Source organism: Gavia stellata, chromosome 1 (assembly GCF_030936135.1).
Source record: "Gavia stellata isolate bGavSte3 chromosome 1, bGavSte3.hap2, whole genome shotgun sequence".
In the NCBI taxonomy this organism is placed as follows: Eukaryota; Metazoa; Chordata; class Aves; order Gaviiformes; family Gaviidae; genus Gavia; species Gavia stellata.
The window spans coordinates 121691638-121711178 of record NC_082594.1 but is presented as its reverse complement, the minus strand read 5'-3'; the positions used below and the strand labels follow the sequence as shown (position 1 = coordinate 121711178).

Sequence of the window (19541 nt, the reverse complement as noted above, 5' to 3'; positions counted from 1 at the left end):
CTTTCAGATAAGAAGTATTAGAGTGCCTGATTGAGACGTGAGGTTGCTCTGAACTAAGACAGCTCAAGAGTCTCTGCACTTGTAAAACAGGCAATTGGCAACCTGACATAACACACAGATAATTAAAAATTGACTCTATTGAAGAGCTATTTGTTGTGCTGGTGCCAGCTACTCTCTGCACTAAATGAAGGAGCCTGTGGGGAAAGAAAAAAAGTCCAATAGCATATTGGATACAGTATGTAACAAGAATATTAAAACTGCACAGGGAACCTTATTACAGATCTGTTTTCAACACTGATAATATCAAGGTGCCTAAAAGCAAAACACCAGAACACAGCTATTTCTCTGCATGAATTAAATGTAAAGATCTACAGGTTTTTCTACAGTGAAGAGCACTATATGTTTTGAACGAAGTTTTTAAACAGGCATCAATTTGCTAGTTCCATTAGCCACTATTCAATTACCAATTGGAAAAACTCTGCCAGGAAAGAACACAGAAATGCTGTCAAAGTAGTTTGATGTGTCCATGCATTTATTTGCTATGCAACCCAACAGAGTTCAGCAACACTTGGCATAGAACAGCATACTGAAACAGCACATTTTTCCAGGGGGAAAAAAACAATGAATATTTATACACCATGCTTATTACTGTGGCTTCAATCATGTAAACTCCAAAGATTCATTTACCGTTTTCTGGGGACATGAACCTTATAACTGCATAACCTTACTCTGGTGAGCAGCTTGACTTTTTGCCCTCCCATTCCACCATTTGAAAACAAAGGCAGACCAGCATTTATCAGTTTGATTAGTAACACGCTTGACATTTCCTTGAATTTTTTTACATGAGCAGTTTCTGGCAGAAAGGGAGCAAAAAACATTTACTTACCGCTTCCTCATGACCAAGAAATTTAAATAGAAATGAACCCATGTCTGCAAATTTACTTTGACACTCAAATTTCTTTACCCATTAGACTGAAGTAGAAATTTATGGTTAATGAAGCTTTCTGTCCCAATTGAGTTTGCAAAACACTAACAAAAGCCCTCCCCTCAGCAATTCTGGTAACACTTTTTTTTTAACCTTCCTAAGCAATAACTGCATTTTATGCAAAAAGGCAACCAAACTGCATGTATTTTGCACAAAGTTGGCAGTCATCCCTATAATTTACCTCACTTAAGAGAAAAACATAAGACAGAAAATAGAGAAGCAACTCTTTTTTTTTATTCCTCTGGTCTTCAGAGACCAGAACAATATCTATAAATCTTACCTGTGGTTAAGTTATAAAAAATATATTTTAGGAACGGGTTAAAATAGATACAATTAATCCGATGTTGTATAATTGCAACGGAAGGTACAAGTCTGTACGTAGACAAGAATTGAACACATTCAGTAAGACACATCTATCACACAACTGAAAAAACAAAGAATCTCAGTATTTTAAAAATCTAGCCGTTACAAATTAGATACAAATAAAGGCAGTAATGCTACAGAAAAAGATATATATTAGATCACCCAAAATTCTGGTAGTTCTATCAAAATAGAGATACTAATGAAATAATTCTGCCAACTGCTAAGACATGTTATTCATGTCACATGTAAACTAAGGATAGTGTTCTGCCACTGAAAAACGTGCCTCAAATTCTAGTACTAGTCTTTCATGTGAAAGTACATTTTTTTTAAAAAACAAAATTACCTAAATAGTTATACTATGAACAATATATGAAATCCTGTTGGTGTACAGCAGAAAGTGACAAAGCTGACAATAGCTAGCATGCACCAGATAGGACTATCAAAAAAGTGCAGATTTTTAAAGAATGAAAGGAAGTGTTGTTAGGATTAGGAAAGTACTATCTAGTATTTAAGACACACCTGTACATTCATGTATTACATTTTAGCATGCTTTCCCTAATTGATGCTATTGCTGAAGAGTCATTCAGATGCAGTGTTCTACTTGCACAAATTCCTGTCTCCTCATAATTAGAAACGCCTCCACATATTTACTACATGAAGCACTTGCACCAATACGATGATAAATACAGCTTTCAACGTAACATGTTCTAATTGATATAATCCATTTTATTTTTGTTTGTACCTTAGATATCAGGAAGCAACACTGCACAAATAATAATGTTATTAAGAGTCAAAATTAACAAGATTAAATTATAGAAGTGCTTAGCCTAGGAAGCACACTGCTTGCCAGACAGCCAATAGAAGAATATACAGACAAAAAGTTGACAGTGACTCCTGTTTTGCTTCATGTTTCCCTACATATATTTACGAAGGTTAGCCACCAACAAAAGTTGCATTCAGCTCTCAATACAGATGATAACAGTTCTACCAAGACCATCAGAAGACCTATTTGCTATACAGTAGCTCAGGTTTTTTAGACCAAAACTTCCACAATTACTACTTTTTCTTCTCAATTGATAGTTAAGCTACTTAATTTTAGATTTTTAAGCCAAATAGTAAGCTAGCCTCAAGTTTAAAAACCTTTACATATATTCATATATATGTATAAAATACTAGAACCTTAACAGAGCTCTATAAAGTGAGGTTCACTGTTTCTGCACTTAACTTGCCACCACTTAGACTGTGAATCATTGCAATCATATTGGAGTGTTTGTTCAGTTCTTCTTTCTGTAATTTTACAAGTGCTTCTTTTTCTTCCAAGCGTCCTTCCAACTGGGATTTTTGAACTTCCAGAGAAGATGCCTGCAAAAACAATACGTTATTATTTCATCCATTATCAACTGAAAAACATACACAATACAGTGAAAGCTGAGTGACCTGGTGGTGAATTTAAGCAAGTAATCAAAAAGCACCGTTTTAAAATTACAAGCTTGCTTCAAAAATCTCTCTCTCAGCTACATGTTTGGTGCACATTAATGATTACAGCTACTGCCACACTTCAAAATGTTACATACCACAGGAAAGCACCAACCCCCATGTTACCATTGCCCTATTTAAGCAGAAGTGTTCACAGTTAAGCCATCGACATTTCATTTCAAGCCCCACATGGGTAAATATTTACTGAGAACAAGGGAAATATTTGCTATATACTGGATAATATTGCCTGGAGACATTAGACTTTGCTTCCAGGGAATGGAAATACAGCAAATGCTTTGCCAGACAGCATGCTGACTGCTGAGCAGTTTGCATGTAAAATGAATCTCTGCCTTGTGAGTTTACAGGGAGCCTTAACTACAGGCAAGGACATATAGGCTGCACTGAAATTTTGGGGATTTTGTTTTGTTTTTTAAACATTACCTGGTTAACTTGGTACAGCCAAACTGGACTCTGTTTTGAAAAAAGACACTATTTTTCTTAGAGATAAAAATAGATATTTTATTAGAATTTCGAAGATCAAAAAGAAAATCAGATGCATTTTGGGGCCTACATACATAGCATATGTACCTTAATTCAGGATGCAGTAAAGGGGAGAAAGTAAGCCAATCTATATTTTGCAGTAGTTAAAAATACTGAAGAGGAGTGTGCTACATTCTCTTATTATATATTGCATTACAGGTGTTCAAGGTTTTTTTTTTCTTCTAAACTTTATGTACTCACACACCACGCCTCATATAGCCTCGTTAGAACCTGACCTTGACTTCTTTTCTCTTAAATTCAAGCTCAGCTACTCAAAAGGCATACAACTAAAGCTGAGACAATTTGTTCTTGTCCACTACATAGACTGTTCTAGTTTCTTTAGCCACTTTACCACTGAAATACTGATTTATCAACTCTGTCAGTTATATAGATATGTAAAATTCCAGTCTCTAGAATGCAGGTGCAAATAATTCCTTACCTTGATACTCAGTTCTTTCCTTGCTTGTTCTGTTTTACTTAATTCCTTTCTAAGATTATCTATAGTTTGTTCCATATCTGTTTTTTCTTTCTGTTGAGCCTTCAGTTTTTCTTCCAGAACTTTTATTTTCTGTTGCAAGGCTTAAGAAAACAAACACATTAAAAGATGGGTTGCCAAACTTAGAAAAAAGATACTGCATTGCCTGGGAAACAAGTTTGGTTTTTTTTTTTTTTTTTTTTTTAGACTCAACATAGCTGCTAATCACTGAGTAGTGCCACCTACTGCTAAGTTTTAGTGGTTGCTTCCAGTCATTTGCAGAAGAGTTAATTTAAGCTCTTGCAATTTACTGTTTCTACAGAAAATAGTTCTAATGAACATGCTATAAAAAGATCCTGAAGGGACATATGATGCTGTGCAGAGATTCAGTGAAGTCCATATAGCCTGGGAAATCACATTTATGTATCCTTTCAAAAAAATAATCCAAATTTGTTTCATTTAACTGTTAAACTATGTATCCCTGGCTCACTAAGTTTTACAAGTTACTTAGTAAGATATAGCTGCTTATCTAGAGCACCTAATAACATTAGTTAATCCAGTTAGTTCTCTAGGTTCAGTGACCTTTAGGTACGTGACTTACTTGCTATTTTGCCATTTCTCTCCTGTAGCTGTTGCTGTAATTCTTTTCTGTGATCTTCAGTTTCTACCAACTGTGCAGCAGTCCTAAAATTGCAGGGAAATAAATTGTAATGGTTCAAGTGAGATATGCCTCCATTTCTTTGTCCTAAGAAGCTAGAATTATTTTTGTCATTTCCAATTGCTGTCAGGTGCTTCAAATCAACAAACCTATGAATTTGCAGAGTGTGAGTACAGGCAGATTTTATTTCCTTTTTTCCCCTATGAAACTGTCATGTCCCTTCTCTGATCACGGACACATGGCAGAAATTTTTGAAAAGGTTCATGCCTGGAGCTTAAACACCAGAAACTGTTGCCTTTGATTACAGCCACAAAGCATTCAAAATACCATGACAGAACTGAAATTGTCATTCAACCTGAGTCAAAATTCACTGCCATTAGTGACTGAGTAGCTGTGGTTTTAGGTCTTAGTATGCTCCTGAATCGACAATACCATTAGTAAAACCCGTTTCAGTATTATCCATGCAAGCACATCTATGCATAAGGATTTTCCAATACCAGTCTGAACATCCTCCAGATTGTCACACAACAGTCAGCAAAAACGACCATTTCACAAGATATTACCATAGTCCATATGTAGGTCTGCTGCAGGCCTCACTAGTTAGCATAATATTTAGTTTCCACAATCATTTAATATATAGGCACTGTCATCTACCAGCATCGTAGCTGTAACCCGAACACTTTATACTCTGTGAAGCTAATCTACTTTTTCCATTACTAGCTAGCCTAATTCTAAGGCATATTCTAACTGCCACTTGCCCTGCCTAGATTGCATCTACTGTCACTCTTGTTTACTTGTTTATGCACTTACTATCTACCAGTTTCTAAGGTGCAGCCTCTAGACAGAGGGAAGAGGAGTGTATTTCCATGGTCTCCATTTTATTCGTGGCAATTCAAGAATATCTATATAACCACTCCCCCAACCTGCCTTTAAAACAGGGCAGCTTTCATCAGAATGTCTCCCCAGTTACACTGAGCTGCATATTGCACCAGTGAAATTAAGTGTCCAAATTTATTCAGTAACAAAATAATGGAAAAATTTTGATACCAATATATTTGAATCTAAACTCAAGGCAGTGATTTGGACTGCTCTGATTACTGACAAGGCAAGAGCCTGGAAGGATGAAGTGAACTTTGCAAGTAAAACCAAGCATAGAATTCTATTTCTAAACTGAATACAAGGCCTGCCTATGAGCATATTTTAAAGATATTCTCTACAAAATTAAGTGTTAAATAAAATTTCTCAAATATGAACCCTATTCCCTTAGTTACATTGGTGAAAGGTACATCAGCGCTATTTTAAGCCACCAAAAAGGAAAAAATTATAATTAGTCCTCAAAAAGACATAAGTAATGCTAGTTTTATGGTTGAGGAATGAAGTTTTATACCACAGACAGAATACCAACCATTGCTATTTCTAATATAATTGTAACTGTATAGTTTAGTAGGGTTGGTTTTTTTTTTTTTCTGATCCAATAACATTGCAGAGAAACCTTGCAGGCTAAAAGGGAACATGTGAAAATGATAACAGCATTTAAGAATTCAACAACCAAAAAGATACCTCCCCACCCCCCACAAATGCAGGCAAGAATTGGATTGTGTTCATTACTCTTTAATTGCTACTGTCACTGAAGTCTGTGGGTATTCCTCCCTGCCCCCAACCAATACAGGAGCAAACAAAATAAACCACCAAAGTCACTACTACAGATTTTCATCTAACATACATCTATAAAGCAACCCTGAAGCATCTTTTGCTTCCTCTAACTCCACTTCTCAGATGTTACTTAAAGCACAATTGAAAAATGGAGACTAAAGTGCTATTTAGTTTTACTCTTTATCTTTAATTTGCTTTAAAAAGACAGAATTGAACTTACCTGTCATTCTGCTGCTTGAGTGATTCGTTTAGTTTCTTCATTGCTTCCATTTGTTTATTTAGTGAATTGCATGTAGTCTGTAGATCTTTATATTGTCTTTCAGTTGTTTCATACCTGCAAATGAATTAGGAGATTATGGTTGAAGACTCCGAGTGCTTTTGAAGAGCTTTTACTTTAGTAGTTTGTCAAATAAAAATCATAGAAACAGAGAATGATGTGGGTTGGAAGGGACCTTAAAGATCAACTCACATGCAGGACCTTGCACGTGGCCTTGTTGAACTTTATGAGGCTTGCACAGACCCACCTCTCAAGCCTGTCAAGGTCCCTCTGGATGGCGTCCCTTCCCTCCAGCGTGTCAACTGCACCACACAGCTTGGTGTCATTGGCAAATGACAGTGTCAATACTTGACATCATCTGTGCAATCTTCCCACTCAAACTAAAAGGAAGGTGTTTAGGGGGGTGGGAGTGGTGCTTGGTTGAGGATTTTTTGGTGGTAGTTTGGGTTTGGTTTTTTTTTTTTTAAATGAACATACTTGGAGGAAGAAAAAACCCCAAAACAAACCAAGTTTCAGTGGACCCCTTACATATCCTTAATTATTAAGGATCAGGAAGCAACCTTCCTCCAGTAGAAAACTCTTAGGTACTTGCAAAACATATAGATGCCTTTAAAAAATTTGACATACACAAAAAGTTATAAATTAGCTATTTGCAGTCATCTTTTAAGGGTCCCTTTGAGTCAGTCTATGACTTCCAGTTGTCTGCTGATACTAAGAACTGAACATACTGAAAAAAATGTGATGTGCAACTAATACAAGTTTACGAGGCATATCTCATGCGCTAAGCAAATGTTTTCCTACTTTCTCACCAAAAGGAAAATTCTCTCCCCTGATGTCAGTTATCTGTTTGTTTTTAAGGAACATTATATTTAAAGTGTGCAGATTGTTTAGAAAGCAAGTTTTTGCTTTATAAACACATTGTAAGGATCAGAAAGCTATTTTATTCCCACTTTGGAGAATTTACAACTGTTAGATACTAGATTGAGGCTGTTTTATTTCACAGAAATTAGTCAAATACATGTTCACAGAGTGTATGGATGCATACAATTCAAGCAAAAAAGGCGGCACTTCCACAGTGACCATACTAGACACTTACTCAAGAAACCCCATAATAGACAAAAGTTTTATACATTTTTCCTCCCTCACCAATTCCCTTATTGGCAGCAGTATGCCTTCAAAATAGTCTAATGTAATGCCTGCTCATGTTATTAAGCAAGAAATTTGCTCTCTGTTTTACCAGCTTCTTTGCCTGGCTGACACCTAGTGACGAGACCAAGTCATGTGAATTCAAAAGCCAAAGCTCTTTTAAGCCTTTATTCTTCCAAAGCATATTCTATTTTCATAAATAGTTTCTATCCTTATGTACTTTTTGTGTCTCATGTCCTTTTTTAGCTTAAGATCCTAAAGAAGTAATGCTTATAAATAATTTGGGATACACAAGGTGCTTCCTTCCCCCCCACTTCACTTTTACCTAGTTTCAGTCAAATTTGCTACCGAAGTGATCAAAGGTGCAAGCTCCTACCTTATGCAGACATACTGTATTGGCTGCTTCTCCAGACTATCTACAGCATTTCATCAGGACAGCATACAAGACCAAAGAAAAAAGCCAAGAGCATGGTATAATACTAATAGAAACTAAGCATTGTTAATTCTGTTTCTTAGAGAACAATGCTCCCTTTTATACAAAGTTCACGCTATTTCCTGAACTGGACCTTCAACATCTACAACTTTAGTTCTCACTCCATTTAACATACTAACTTCCTGAATTACTTAATTTAACCTCATCAACAAGCATATAGAAGAAAAAAAAATAATGACTTTTTGACTTAAAAACATGAAGTAGCATGTAACGTTGCCCTTCTAATGTGCTTAGCCCAGTAAAGGGCTTCATCACTCTTTGAAAATGAAGTATTTGCTTAGAGATCTTACGCGCCTTACCTCTGAAGAAGTTCGACAGAGGATTTTTTCAGTATTTCATGTTCTTCGGCAACTGTTTGTAATTTCCTGTTGTGTTGAAAGAGCTGTTCAATATCAGTCTGTGCTCTTTCAGATTCTACCTGCTGAGCTTTCAGCAAATCATTAAGTTCTTCATTTTTTCGTTCTGCGTCCTTCAACATTGCAGCAAGAGTTCTTGCCTTTGAGTGGAAAGACAGCCCCCACCAAAAAAACCCCACAATTACAAGCAATTCTATTTCACAAGTCACTTTGTAATAAGCATATTTGAGGCCATAGATCTAACACTGAAATGCCATCAGCTACATTAGGAAATGTATTTCTCTCACCTAATATTAATTACAAATTGATTTGTTCACTCTAAACTCCTTCAGCTCCCTTTATAGACAGTGTGAGGGGGAAAGGAAGAAAAAAGTAAGATAATACATTTTAGCTACAGATTTAGTAATCTGCAGCCCAATCTTCATTATACTCCTTAAAGAATAGAAATTATTCTGAGTTTTCAATGCACACCTCAAATATATACCCCACAGAAGCAAGCCTTATTTGAAAGTTCATCTTTGACAAGTGATTAAAAGGCAAAAACAGGCAACTGTTCTTCATATACCAGCAAATTCTATATAGAATTTTAGTGAGTGTCTCTATTCATTTGAAGTATTTCTACCATTAAATTAACACTATGGTTAACAAACTATCATCAGTACAGTAGGTTAGTTTTACTGACTTCCTATAACGGAAAGGAGATTAAAGACTACTGTTCCAAAGAACAATCCAAAGGAAAACAGGATGTTTATGATGAAAATTAAAGACTGCTCTAACTTGCAAGCATAGCTTACAGCTAAGCAATATAGAGTTCCATACATGCAATCACAGCTAAAGCTAACCAGCCAATTATTACTCAGCCCCACCCCAGAGGCCCAGAAGGAAGCCCCTGCTACTTACCTCAGACTCAGCCTGGGCTCTCTGACATCGGTATTGAGCCATCAACCTATCAGCCTGAGCCAGAGCTAGTGCCTTTGCTTCCAAAAGGTCTTGCAGCCTAGTTTCTTTAGACTGTATGTAAGAGGAAGATTTGTACATTCAGAAAATGTTAAAGAAAGACAGCAATGTACCCATGCACATTAGGTTGTACTCACTGCTAATGCTGACAGCTTCTGCTCATAGACATCCATTATGTCAGATATCCTCATATCAGTGAATGGCTCCTTCATCTGTGGAAATGTTTTCCAATTACTGCTACTGTAAACTTATATTTACTTAGATAGGTAAACATGTGCCTAAAGAGCTCAGTAGTTTTGTGAACTCCATCTGTCCACTAGCTTTTTGAGTTCTTGTTTTTATATCTGAGACTGTCTGCTCAAATGCATCCACCTGACTCTTGTGGGAAGTTTGTGAATAATTGAACTATTTAGGCTGAATAGGATTCATCTGCACAAGACCATCAGTCTAGCACTATGAAAAGTTAACATCACCACTCTAAAATGGTTCCCCTTGGCTTAATCTTTGCTGGAGAATTAGCAGTCCCCTCATAGGACACCTGAAGTAATTTGCCCTAATATTAACCGCACAAAATGCACATGGCTAAAAATCCTCGTTCATACTCTGTGGCCTTCTCAACATACAGATTATCAGAAAAGGCCCAGGAAAGTTGTTCTGAAAGGATACTATCCAGAGCAGAACTTACTATGTTAACCCATTGACTTAGAGGAAGTTTACCATATATGACACAAGTCCTAAGTGTTTATTAAATATATATGCCCTAGTCAAGTGAGAATGCTACTTGGTGGTTTCAGGGTATTTTTTCTTAGGCAGTGCTACTATAACACCAGTTTTGAGCAGCTGTTCATATATGCTGACGCATGACCAAGTGCAAGCTATCCCAGCTGTTCATACAATTAACACCTACTGAAAAGCTACTATCTCTGCACCATTTTGAACCATTATGTAAGAATTTTTTTGCATATTAAGAGTAGCCCCCACATAGCTCCAGTTCCCAGCTCATTTGCCTGTCCCTAAAGTAGGAAACAAGTAGTTTCTTCTCCTGCTTGCAAACTTGTCTTCTCTATGTCCTTTTAGATATTACTACTATAGGAAAAGCTTCTGTAAGTTCCCTTCACTCTCTCTGTACAGTAATACTATTGAAAGTGTTTCTCAATTACGTTTTTACACACATTTGAGCTTCACACAACATACAGAATGCACACAGAGATGAAGTACTGGATATTCTAAGTGAATATGTATATCGAGTTTGAAAGGAAAGTTCTACTAATTGGAAGGTCTAAGAAAAGATTCACTCAACAATTTGTCAACAACTTTCTCCCCTGAAAAATCAAAAGAAGCTTTACAATCTGTCACATTACTGGAAGCCGCTACACTAGTGCGGTTAGGCACCTGTGGCTGCTTCGACTTACATCAATATACACACAGCAGTGCACCTACCGACAGTCACATGCAGTACTGAAAAGGATGATCAATGGGAGCATTCAGTGGCAAAGTACAAAGTAAGCCAATGACAACTCACTTGACCTTTTCCACTATTATTCCAGCAGCTGACTGGAACTAGTAGCTTTCATTCTTACCAGTTACAACAAAAAGAAGAGGGTTGCAAAGCTAAGGCTGGAGGCAATACCACTGGGGCAAACTTACCAGGCACTTTCTGTCCATTTTCCTAATTTGCAGACTGTTCTTTTGAGCAAAAAGAAAATAGAGGCAACAATCCACCACTCAGTCTAAAGCAGCTACAAAGCAACTAACTTGCTTTGAACAGAAAAGAGAAACAGGAAATATATTCAGTACCTGACAGTATAGCCCACAAAGAAACACAGTGTACGTGGTGCCTGTTTGATTGTCTCATTCACAATGCATGTTGCTGCAGAGGGAAGCAAAAACTTTTTTCTGAAGTAATAATAGTGCCTTTCCAAGAAGGCCACAAACGTGCAACTGCAAAAGCTAGAGTCAGCTACAGGCAAGAAAAGGAAAATGTTCACATGCATGTTTAGGAATACAGGAGATGCACCATACTTTTCTAAAGCAGCATATAATCTCTATTTTATCACAAGCTATTTCTTAGGAAGCAGGGGGGAGGAGGCTCCTTCTAAGTGTCCCAGCAAGTCTAGGCAGTTGCGACTATATCTGACACCTGCCTCCACATCTGACAGCTAGAAGAGTGTGGTCAATGCCACCGGAGAAAGGTATCTCAATAAGGAGCCCAGCTTCTGAGGTAGCACAAAGAATCATCATTGAATTCTGCTCAGGAGCTCAGTAAAAGGAGCACACTCTAAATAGGTAGGAATCTAAACTGAACTCAACTGATACATGCGTTATAGCCTGAGACTTGGATTTTCATTTCTGTCTGCCCGGTAAAAAAGTGTCAAATATTTAACAAGGGTATACAAATTCTACTAACCTCTAGTCCAGAATGAAGTTTTTGTATTAATTCCTGGATATTTGAAGTTGTGGATTCATCACTTGAAGGACAAGATGAAGAACACCTCACCGAAGTAATGTTGGTCACAGGTGACTGCATTTGTATTTTTTTTGACACATGCTCTGTTTGTTGTTGTCTGTAAGCATTATTTGCCGCAATGCTTTCACCAAGCCTGTATAAACGTAAAGGCTATTAATGAAACAACTTGCTACAAATATCATTGCAAGGATCGAAGATAAGAGCTATTTCATAACATAATTAATTTCTCTTTTGAAAACAGATTACAGAACAGTCACATTTACATTATCACACAATATTAAAATGTAGTATCAGACATGTGCCCAAACTGTCCAGAGATAAAGTACAAAACAAATGAAAGATTGTCATGGCTAACCTTTAAAAACAAATGTAGTATCTCACCAGAAAGGGCATGGTGTTCAGCTCTTCTTGAGCAGAACAGATCATGTCTCTTATTAGCCTGAGAAACAGGTTATTCCACATGTCATTATTCAACTTAACGAGGCCACTCTTTGTTAAGTAGGAAGATTGAGGAGATATTTAGTAAGAATTTTTATTAGGCATAAAAGATTGAATCATGAAAATGCAGAGCACTACCAATAAACCTTAGTTTTTCCTTGTCTGTAATGCTATTTTACAATACTGTATTGAGTATGGCACATTTAATTTTTTAAGTTTTAGCCAAAATTTAAGTATGCAGATAAAAGTGCAATCAGTTAAAATTTGTACAGGGAAGAGAAGACAAAAGGTTAGACAGAAGTAATTACAATATCTATATTCCAGTGTCTGTATGTAACTTTGGTTGGTATTTTCAAGGCAGTTACTAATGACATGTTCCAAATCAGAAATAATGATAAGTCAAAACAGCCAATTTTTGAGGCACCAGTCAAAAAACTTTTCCTCTCGATAAATTCCTTAATTACTAAGTCATCCCAATCACTTCATTGAAGTGCTGTCTCAATTGCTTCTTAAGTGAACAAAGCCTATTTTTAACTTGCATTTATAGACATGTTATTTGTCTCTTCCATTGTACAACCCCAGGCATATTGGATCGTACAGATCCTACATTCTTTCAGCCAGACTAAAAATGTTTCCTATATCCACAAAATCATGTGATCATATAATAGTTGAGGTTGAAAGGGACCTCTACAGATCATCTAGTTCAACTCTCCTGCTCTAAGCAGGTCACCCAGGACTAGGTCCAGTAGTTCTGACTATCTCAAAGGACAAAGACTCCACAACTTCTCTGGGCAACCTTTTCCAGTGTTTGACTCCCCTTAGAGTAAAAGGCTTTTTTCTTATATTTCAGTTTGTGCCTACCTCTTGTCCTGTAAACAGATACCACTGAGAAGACTCTGGCTCTATCTTCTTTGTTCCTTTCCATCAGATATTTATACACATTGACAAGATCACCCACAACTCTTCTCAAAACTAAACAATCCCAGCTCTCTCAGTCTCACCTTGTATGACACATGCTCGTCCCTCAAACATCTTAATGGCCCTTCACCAGGCTCACTTTAGTATGTTCGTATGTCTCTTGTACTGAGGACTCCAGACCTGGACACACCACTCCAGATGTGGTCTCACCAGGGCTGAGCAGAGGGGAATGAGCACCTCCCTTGACCTGCCAGCAATACTCTTCCTAATGCAGTCCAGGGTGCTATTGATCATCTTTGCCATTCTTGAAGACAGAAGTTACATTTACTTTCTTCTAGTCCTCAGGAACCTCTCCCAACCACCATGACTTTTCAAAGATAATCTGGGGTGGCCTTGCAATATCAGCCAACTCCCTAAGCACTCATGGGTGTATCCTGTCAGGCCTCATGGACTTCTGTATTTCCCGTTTGTTTATACGTTCCATAACCTGATCCTCCACCGCCCAGGGTAAGTCTTCCTTCCTCTGGACTTTCCCATTGCTTTCAGGGACCTAGGATTCCCAAAGGCAAATCATACCAGTGAAGACCAAGATGAACAAGGCATTGAGTATGTCAACCTTTTCCATGTCCTTTGTCACCAGGTCCCCTGCCCCATTCGGCAGAAAGGCACACATTTTTCATAGTCTCTTTTGCTGCTGATGTACTGGTAGAAGTCTTTCTTGTTGCCCTTCACATCTGTCACCAGGTTCAACTCCAGATAAGCTCTGGCTTTTCAAGCCCCATCCCTGTATACTTGGACACTTTCTCTATATTCCTCCCAGGTCATCTGTCTCTGCTTCACCTCTTGGGTGCTTCCTTTTTATATTTGAATTTTGTCAAGAGCTCCTTGCAGATCTCCTGCCATGTTTGTTCAATTTTCTGCTCATTGGGAGGGGATGGACCATTAAGGCCTTGAAGAAAATGATCCTTTGGGGAGGAGGGGTGAAGGGGATGGGGCGGGAAGAAAAAACCAACCAACCAGCTCTCCGTGACCCCTCTTCTCCCCAGGGCTGTATCCCATGGGATTCTTCCAAGCAAATCATGAAAGAGGCCAATATCTGCTCTCCTGAAGTCCAGGGTTGTGATCCTACTTTTTGCCCTGTTCCCTCCTCTCAGGAACTTGAGCATCATCTCACAGTCACTGCAACCAAGGACGTCACTGACCTTCACATCCCCAAACAGTTTTTCCTTGTTTGTAAGTAATTAGGTTCAGCAGGATGTCTCCTATCATCAGCTCTTCAATCCTCTGTGTTAGGAAGTTGTCAGCAATGTGCTCCAGAAACCTCCTGGATTGCTTGTGCCCTACTGCGTTAACTTTTCAGTAGATATCAAGGTGGTTAAAGTCTCCCACAGGGACCACAGCCTGTGAATGGGAGGCTTTTTCCAGCTGTCTAAAGGCTTCATCTGCTTACCACTTCTTTCCAGTCTGGCAGTCGGTAGCTGACACCCACTACAACATTGCCCATTTTGGTCTGCTTCCTAATCCTAACTCAAACTCTCAGCTGGTTTATCTGTCCCAAGGCAGAGTGCCATGCATTCCCTCTGCTCTCACATAAAAAGGGCAACTCTCCTTCCTCACCCTTCTGGCCCATCCTTCCTAAAGGTCCTGTATCCATCCATTGCAGCTCTCCAGTCTTATGAGCCATCCCCCCACAGCTCTGTGATTCCATAGCCCTGTAACTGCATGCAGAATTCCAGTTTCTCCTATTTCTTCCCAATGCTGTGTGCATTATTTTGTGGGCATTTCAGAGAGGCACTCCACCTCACTGATTTCCCAGTAAGAATATGAGGGCTTTTCCCCCACAATACTGTCCTGTAGGCAGTCTCTTATTTATGTGCATATTGAGGTGACCCAGCTTTAGCCCTGTGGTGTTGATTGTAAGGTTCCTCCTGTTCACATAAACCCAAACCCTTTGTTTTCCAACCCAGTCTACCGCTGCCTCACTTGATTTTTGGTCATCTTTTCCCCTATCTTGTCACTTCTGGTTTAAAGGTTTCCTCACCAGGCTGGCCAGTCCTTGGTCCTCAGTCTCATGGTCATGGAAACCAAACCAAAACGGTTTCCGACACTGGTTGCACAACTAATTGTTGACCTACAGAATCTGTCCACTCCACTTCCCCCCCTCCCTGGCAGAACCAAGGGGAATATCACCTGTGCCCCCATGGCTTCCAGCCACTGCCATCATTGGGAATCAACATTTTTCCAACCCGATAGGCATAGACTCTGTCTGCCCCTGCTTTGGTACATCTGGGGTCTCAGGCACTTGAAGTTTCAAGGTCTTGAAGAAGTATCTGGTCAATCTCTTCCTCATCATCTGATACTCACAGGCTGCTGACCTCCCGCAGCTCCTTTACTTGGTACCACAGATCCTCAGCAACTGCGTACCTCCTGCAGGCTAGAAGACCACCTCCTGCTGGCCCAGCCTTAGTAAGAGGTCCCAAGCACTCCCTGCAGCCTGAGACCTCTGGAGCTACATACCTCTTCTGAAACTCTATTTGGATTGGCACTTCAGCTTTCAAAATTTATTTTGTACCCGTTTTGATGGTTTTATAGACATTCCTCTACTGAAACAACATGCGCCGCTCCCCGCCCCCCCATATTTCTCTCCTGAAGTCTACAGCTAACTAGATATATTGATATAGTACTACTTGGTAATCATAAAACCAGCACTGATGTTTTCAGGATGAACACGGTTTTAAGACTCTTATTGCTGTGTTCTTATCACTGGCCTATTTTTTGGTTATGACAGAAAAGAGTATGATTCCCCAGGGTGTGGGGAGTTTTGTTTGTTTAGTTTTGTTTGTTTTTTAAAGTTCCTGTATATGTCACTATCTTCACAAGCTTTCTCAAAAACAACCAAAAAACCACAATGAGGCAAATTACCATGATTTTGTTAGGTCATCTTCCATTACTTTTCCCCCATATAAGTAGTAATTCAGTCACTGTTCCAAAATAAGCTAGTTATGTTACAAATCTTTCACTCGAGAAAAGCAGCTGAAATGCCAAAAAGGCATCCAATCTGGAAGTCCTTTCAAACAATTCCCATTTTTGTTTTTAAAAAGTTCTACTAACAAAAAGGGAAGAAGTTTCAGACTGGTTTTCTAGGTTTCAAAGACCATGATACAATTTAAGATCCATTTTTCCTATTTTATTACATCTACAAAAAAAAAAAGACTGCATCAAATAGAGTTTCTCAATATTTTTTCCCCTATTTAGACCACCTTAAATACTACCTGAACTGCCATCTGCCTGTGTCTTACCTTATTCTATTCTTTCTTGGAAGTTACTGCAAAAGGGTAAGCAAAGCTTTAGGAACTGAAGTGTGACATGTGTGCAAAGTTCAGTAGAGAGAGAAATCTGACAGTCAGAATATTAGATGCACTCTAAGTAGAAAGTTCCAAGCACAGGCTTCAGACAAATGAACCCTGAGGGACAGAATTCAGTCACTACTATGCTCTCTAGGATCTGATGTTAATTGAACACCATCAGCATTTGAACTACTACTTCTGACCTCCAAGATCACTACTGTCTCTTAATTGCAGATGAAGAAGAAACAAGACAATTTTTCTGAAGTTTCTGTCTCTGATGAACTGAAAGTAATATGCCAAAAACATGAATATCACTAAGCCCATAAAAATGTCAAATCCTACCAGACTATCACAAAAATAAACTTACATTATGGCAGGAAAATCTGGTAAGGGTGCAGCCTCAAACAGTATTCTAAGTCCCACTTGGACTTGCTCTCTATGGTCTGATGTTAAAGCAAACGTCAAAGGCGTAATCAAGCGTTGATCCTAAAAAAGAAACTACTTTGGTCAAAACAAGATACAACAGTCAACAACATCAAAAGCCCACAAACCACCCAGACATCACAATATCAAGATCCATGAGCACAGAAATGTTTTATGCAAAACTTAAGCTACCTTCTTAAAGTTTGCCCTTCTAAGTTTCTGAGCCTGAAGTCAACGGAAGATAAGCGATTTCAAAAATAGTTTATACTTTGGAGTATATAGAAAAAGCCAACGCAACAGGTGAAAAGACTACTTAATTCCTTCAAGTTTTTAAGAGCTTGATTTCCACCATGAAGGGTCACAAGCTTAAGTTTTATAAGGATTTCCTGAGGGCCGCAAAACTCTCATTGCTACCCATTAGATTACACAATTCCCATTCTTGAAAGAAAACCCTCCAAAACAGCATGAAGTGTTTGACTGTCTGGATTACTTTTCCATCTACGAAGTAAATTGTTAAGGCACCATCTGACCAATAGTTACCAGAAACTGTTTTGACTATGCAAAGTCACAAATTAGAGGTGTATATTTAATAGTAACCAAACTCACAAATAATTATATGGTTGTGATAACTTTTTTCTAGTTTGCTACCTTTAAACTGCAGTCTTAAAAGAATAATTCTTACCAGCCAGCTGAAGTATGATTTCACATGCATTACTGAAATAAATGACTGGAATAAAAGCAAACTGCTCTTATTTTAGAAGAATTAACAATGAAACAACCTTTAAGAATTGTGCCCAGGGGACTATATTTTCCTAGAAGTTTTACCACTTCAGAGATAAGCAGGCAAAACATTCAGAACTAAAACTACTGTAGTGCAGTGACACTTTCCTTCACAGATATGTTTCAGAAGACAATGTAAAATCATACCTGTAAAATTTTGTAGAAGCTGACCTCCATACCAGGTACATCCTGCTTCAGTCTGCTCATAAGATCAAGCATTTTCAAAATAATATCAGCAGCAAGTTTGCTTTTAAACATACAAATAGAAAAGGCAAAGTGGGTGAAAAAAAAAAAGGCAGAGCAAGATTTGTCAAATCAGCACTGATAAATAAATTCAGTCAAGTAAAAAAATTAATAAATACCTTTACTAAGAAATTAAATATGTCTAGCAAAGCAACAATGCCAACACCAAGAGAGATCACTGAGTTCCTTGGACATGCTGCTGAGCTTCTCCAGCATGCCAAGGATGGCAACAGTGAAGACCAACTTGAAGGTGTTTTTTTTGAAAGTGAGGAGGGTTTAATCATAGGTCCATTTATATTTCACTATTTTTTGGCCATGTAACTCTTAGTTATATTGACATTCAGGTTAATGACACAGAGCTGAAGGAATGTATATTCCTTTTTCAGTGTAATAATTCCCTCCCATACTGATGTGTGATATTTCTGAGCTCTGGTTGCATAAAATCAAAATGAAAAATTAGGTGCCATGAGCAGTTCTGGTAAGTTTCAACTTGGATAAACTTGAACTACTGCATGAGGTTTAAGGTTATTGTTCCACATAAGTGGATCTCCCGCTTATGCCAAAAACAGTATCTGAATCTTTAAGCTAGGTTTTACTTATCAAACTGACCAGCAACGTTACTTTCTATTGCCGCAAAAATACTAAGTTTGATTTAAAAACAGTATTGATTTACATGCATTTAAATGGTATCTTCAATTACAATATACTTTCCATAGGAACAATATCATAACTCTCATACAAGTCTTGCTAAATTAGATTTTAGATAAATTTTTGTGCTCACCACATTTTAAAGTCCACTACTTTTGTCCCCAAACCAGTATCAATCCCACTATAGGTAAATTGGTGTTCTATTAGAGACGTGCATTGGCTGGCAGTCAACACCTTCGAGGCATGCATTTTCAGTATGTCATCTCTACAGAGCAGTACACCGAGTTAAGAATAAACTTAATGTACCTATGCTTAGGTATTGGCACCAAAAGGCAACATTTTCCAGTAATAAAAAGACACAAGACTTAGTGTATTCAAAGCACAAAAGCTTCAAAAAATGCTTTTAAAACCCAACTACATAAAACCACGCAAGTCACGCTTTACTCACAAGCCAAGTAAGCTCCACTTTTCAATTAAAACACACACTTACTTGGAAACAGACAGCTAAGGGAAACCACAATAAGATGAGTGGCATAAAGAAAGATGATGAACCAAAGGCAGTGAACAATACGTTGCTAATAGAAGAACTAGTTATCTAGGAGTGAACTAGCAAGAGACTTTCTCACAGAACTCAGCTTAGATGCAGGACTACATTCTGCAGTCATGTCCTCCTTACTATATGACACCGTGGACACTACAGACTCCAAGAGGAGTGTAAAACTGTATCATTCTACATTATTTTGTGGTGTTTCACTGATCTAAATTTGTATCATATTTGGCTGGGAGCTGCACTTGACTTTGCTAGGCAAAAACACTATACTGATCAAGAAGGTGGCCACCCAAACTCCCCTTGCAATTTCAACAAAACACACTCATCTTCATTTTTGATCTGCAAAGT

General features: G+C 38.1%; 1 protein-coding gene across 1 annotated transcript in view; it reads right to left on the bottom strand.

Annotated features, from left to right (window-relative positions):
- Positions 1–510: 510 nt before the first annotated feature.
- CIP2A (cellular inhibitor of PP2A) overlaps positions 511–19541 on the bottom strand; it is a 28964-nt gene continuing 9933 nt past the window's right edge. Inside the window, exons 11-21 of the mRNA XM_059828731.1 lie at positions 18777–18918; positions 17900–17999; positions 16917–17035; positions 11787–11979; positions 9517–9591; positions 9323–9433; positions 8366–8562; positions 6371–6484; positions 4441–4523; positions 3804–3943; positions 511–2710 (exon numbers count right to left, since the gene is read on the bottom strand). Coding sequence (XP_059684714.1) covers positions 2540–2710; positions 3804–3943; positions 4441–4523; positions 6371–6484; positions 8366–8562; positions 9323–9433; positions 9517–9591; positions 11787–11979; positions 16917–17035; positions 17900–17999; positions 18777–18918 — 1445 coding nt within the window. The 3' untranslated portion in view covers positions 511–2539. The remainder of the gene's footprint in view (positions 2711–3803; positions 3944–4440; positions 4524–6370; positions 6485–8365; positions 8563–9322; positions 9434–9516; positions 9592–11786; positions 11980–16916; positions 17036–17899; positions 18000–18776; positions 18919–19541) is intronic.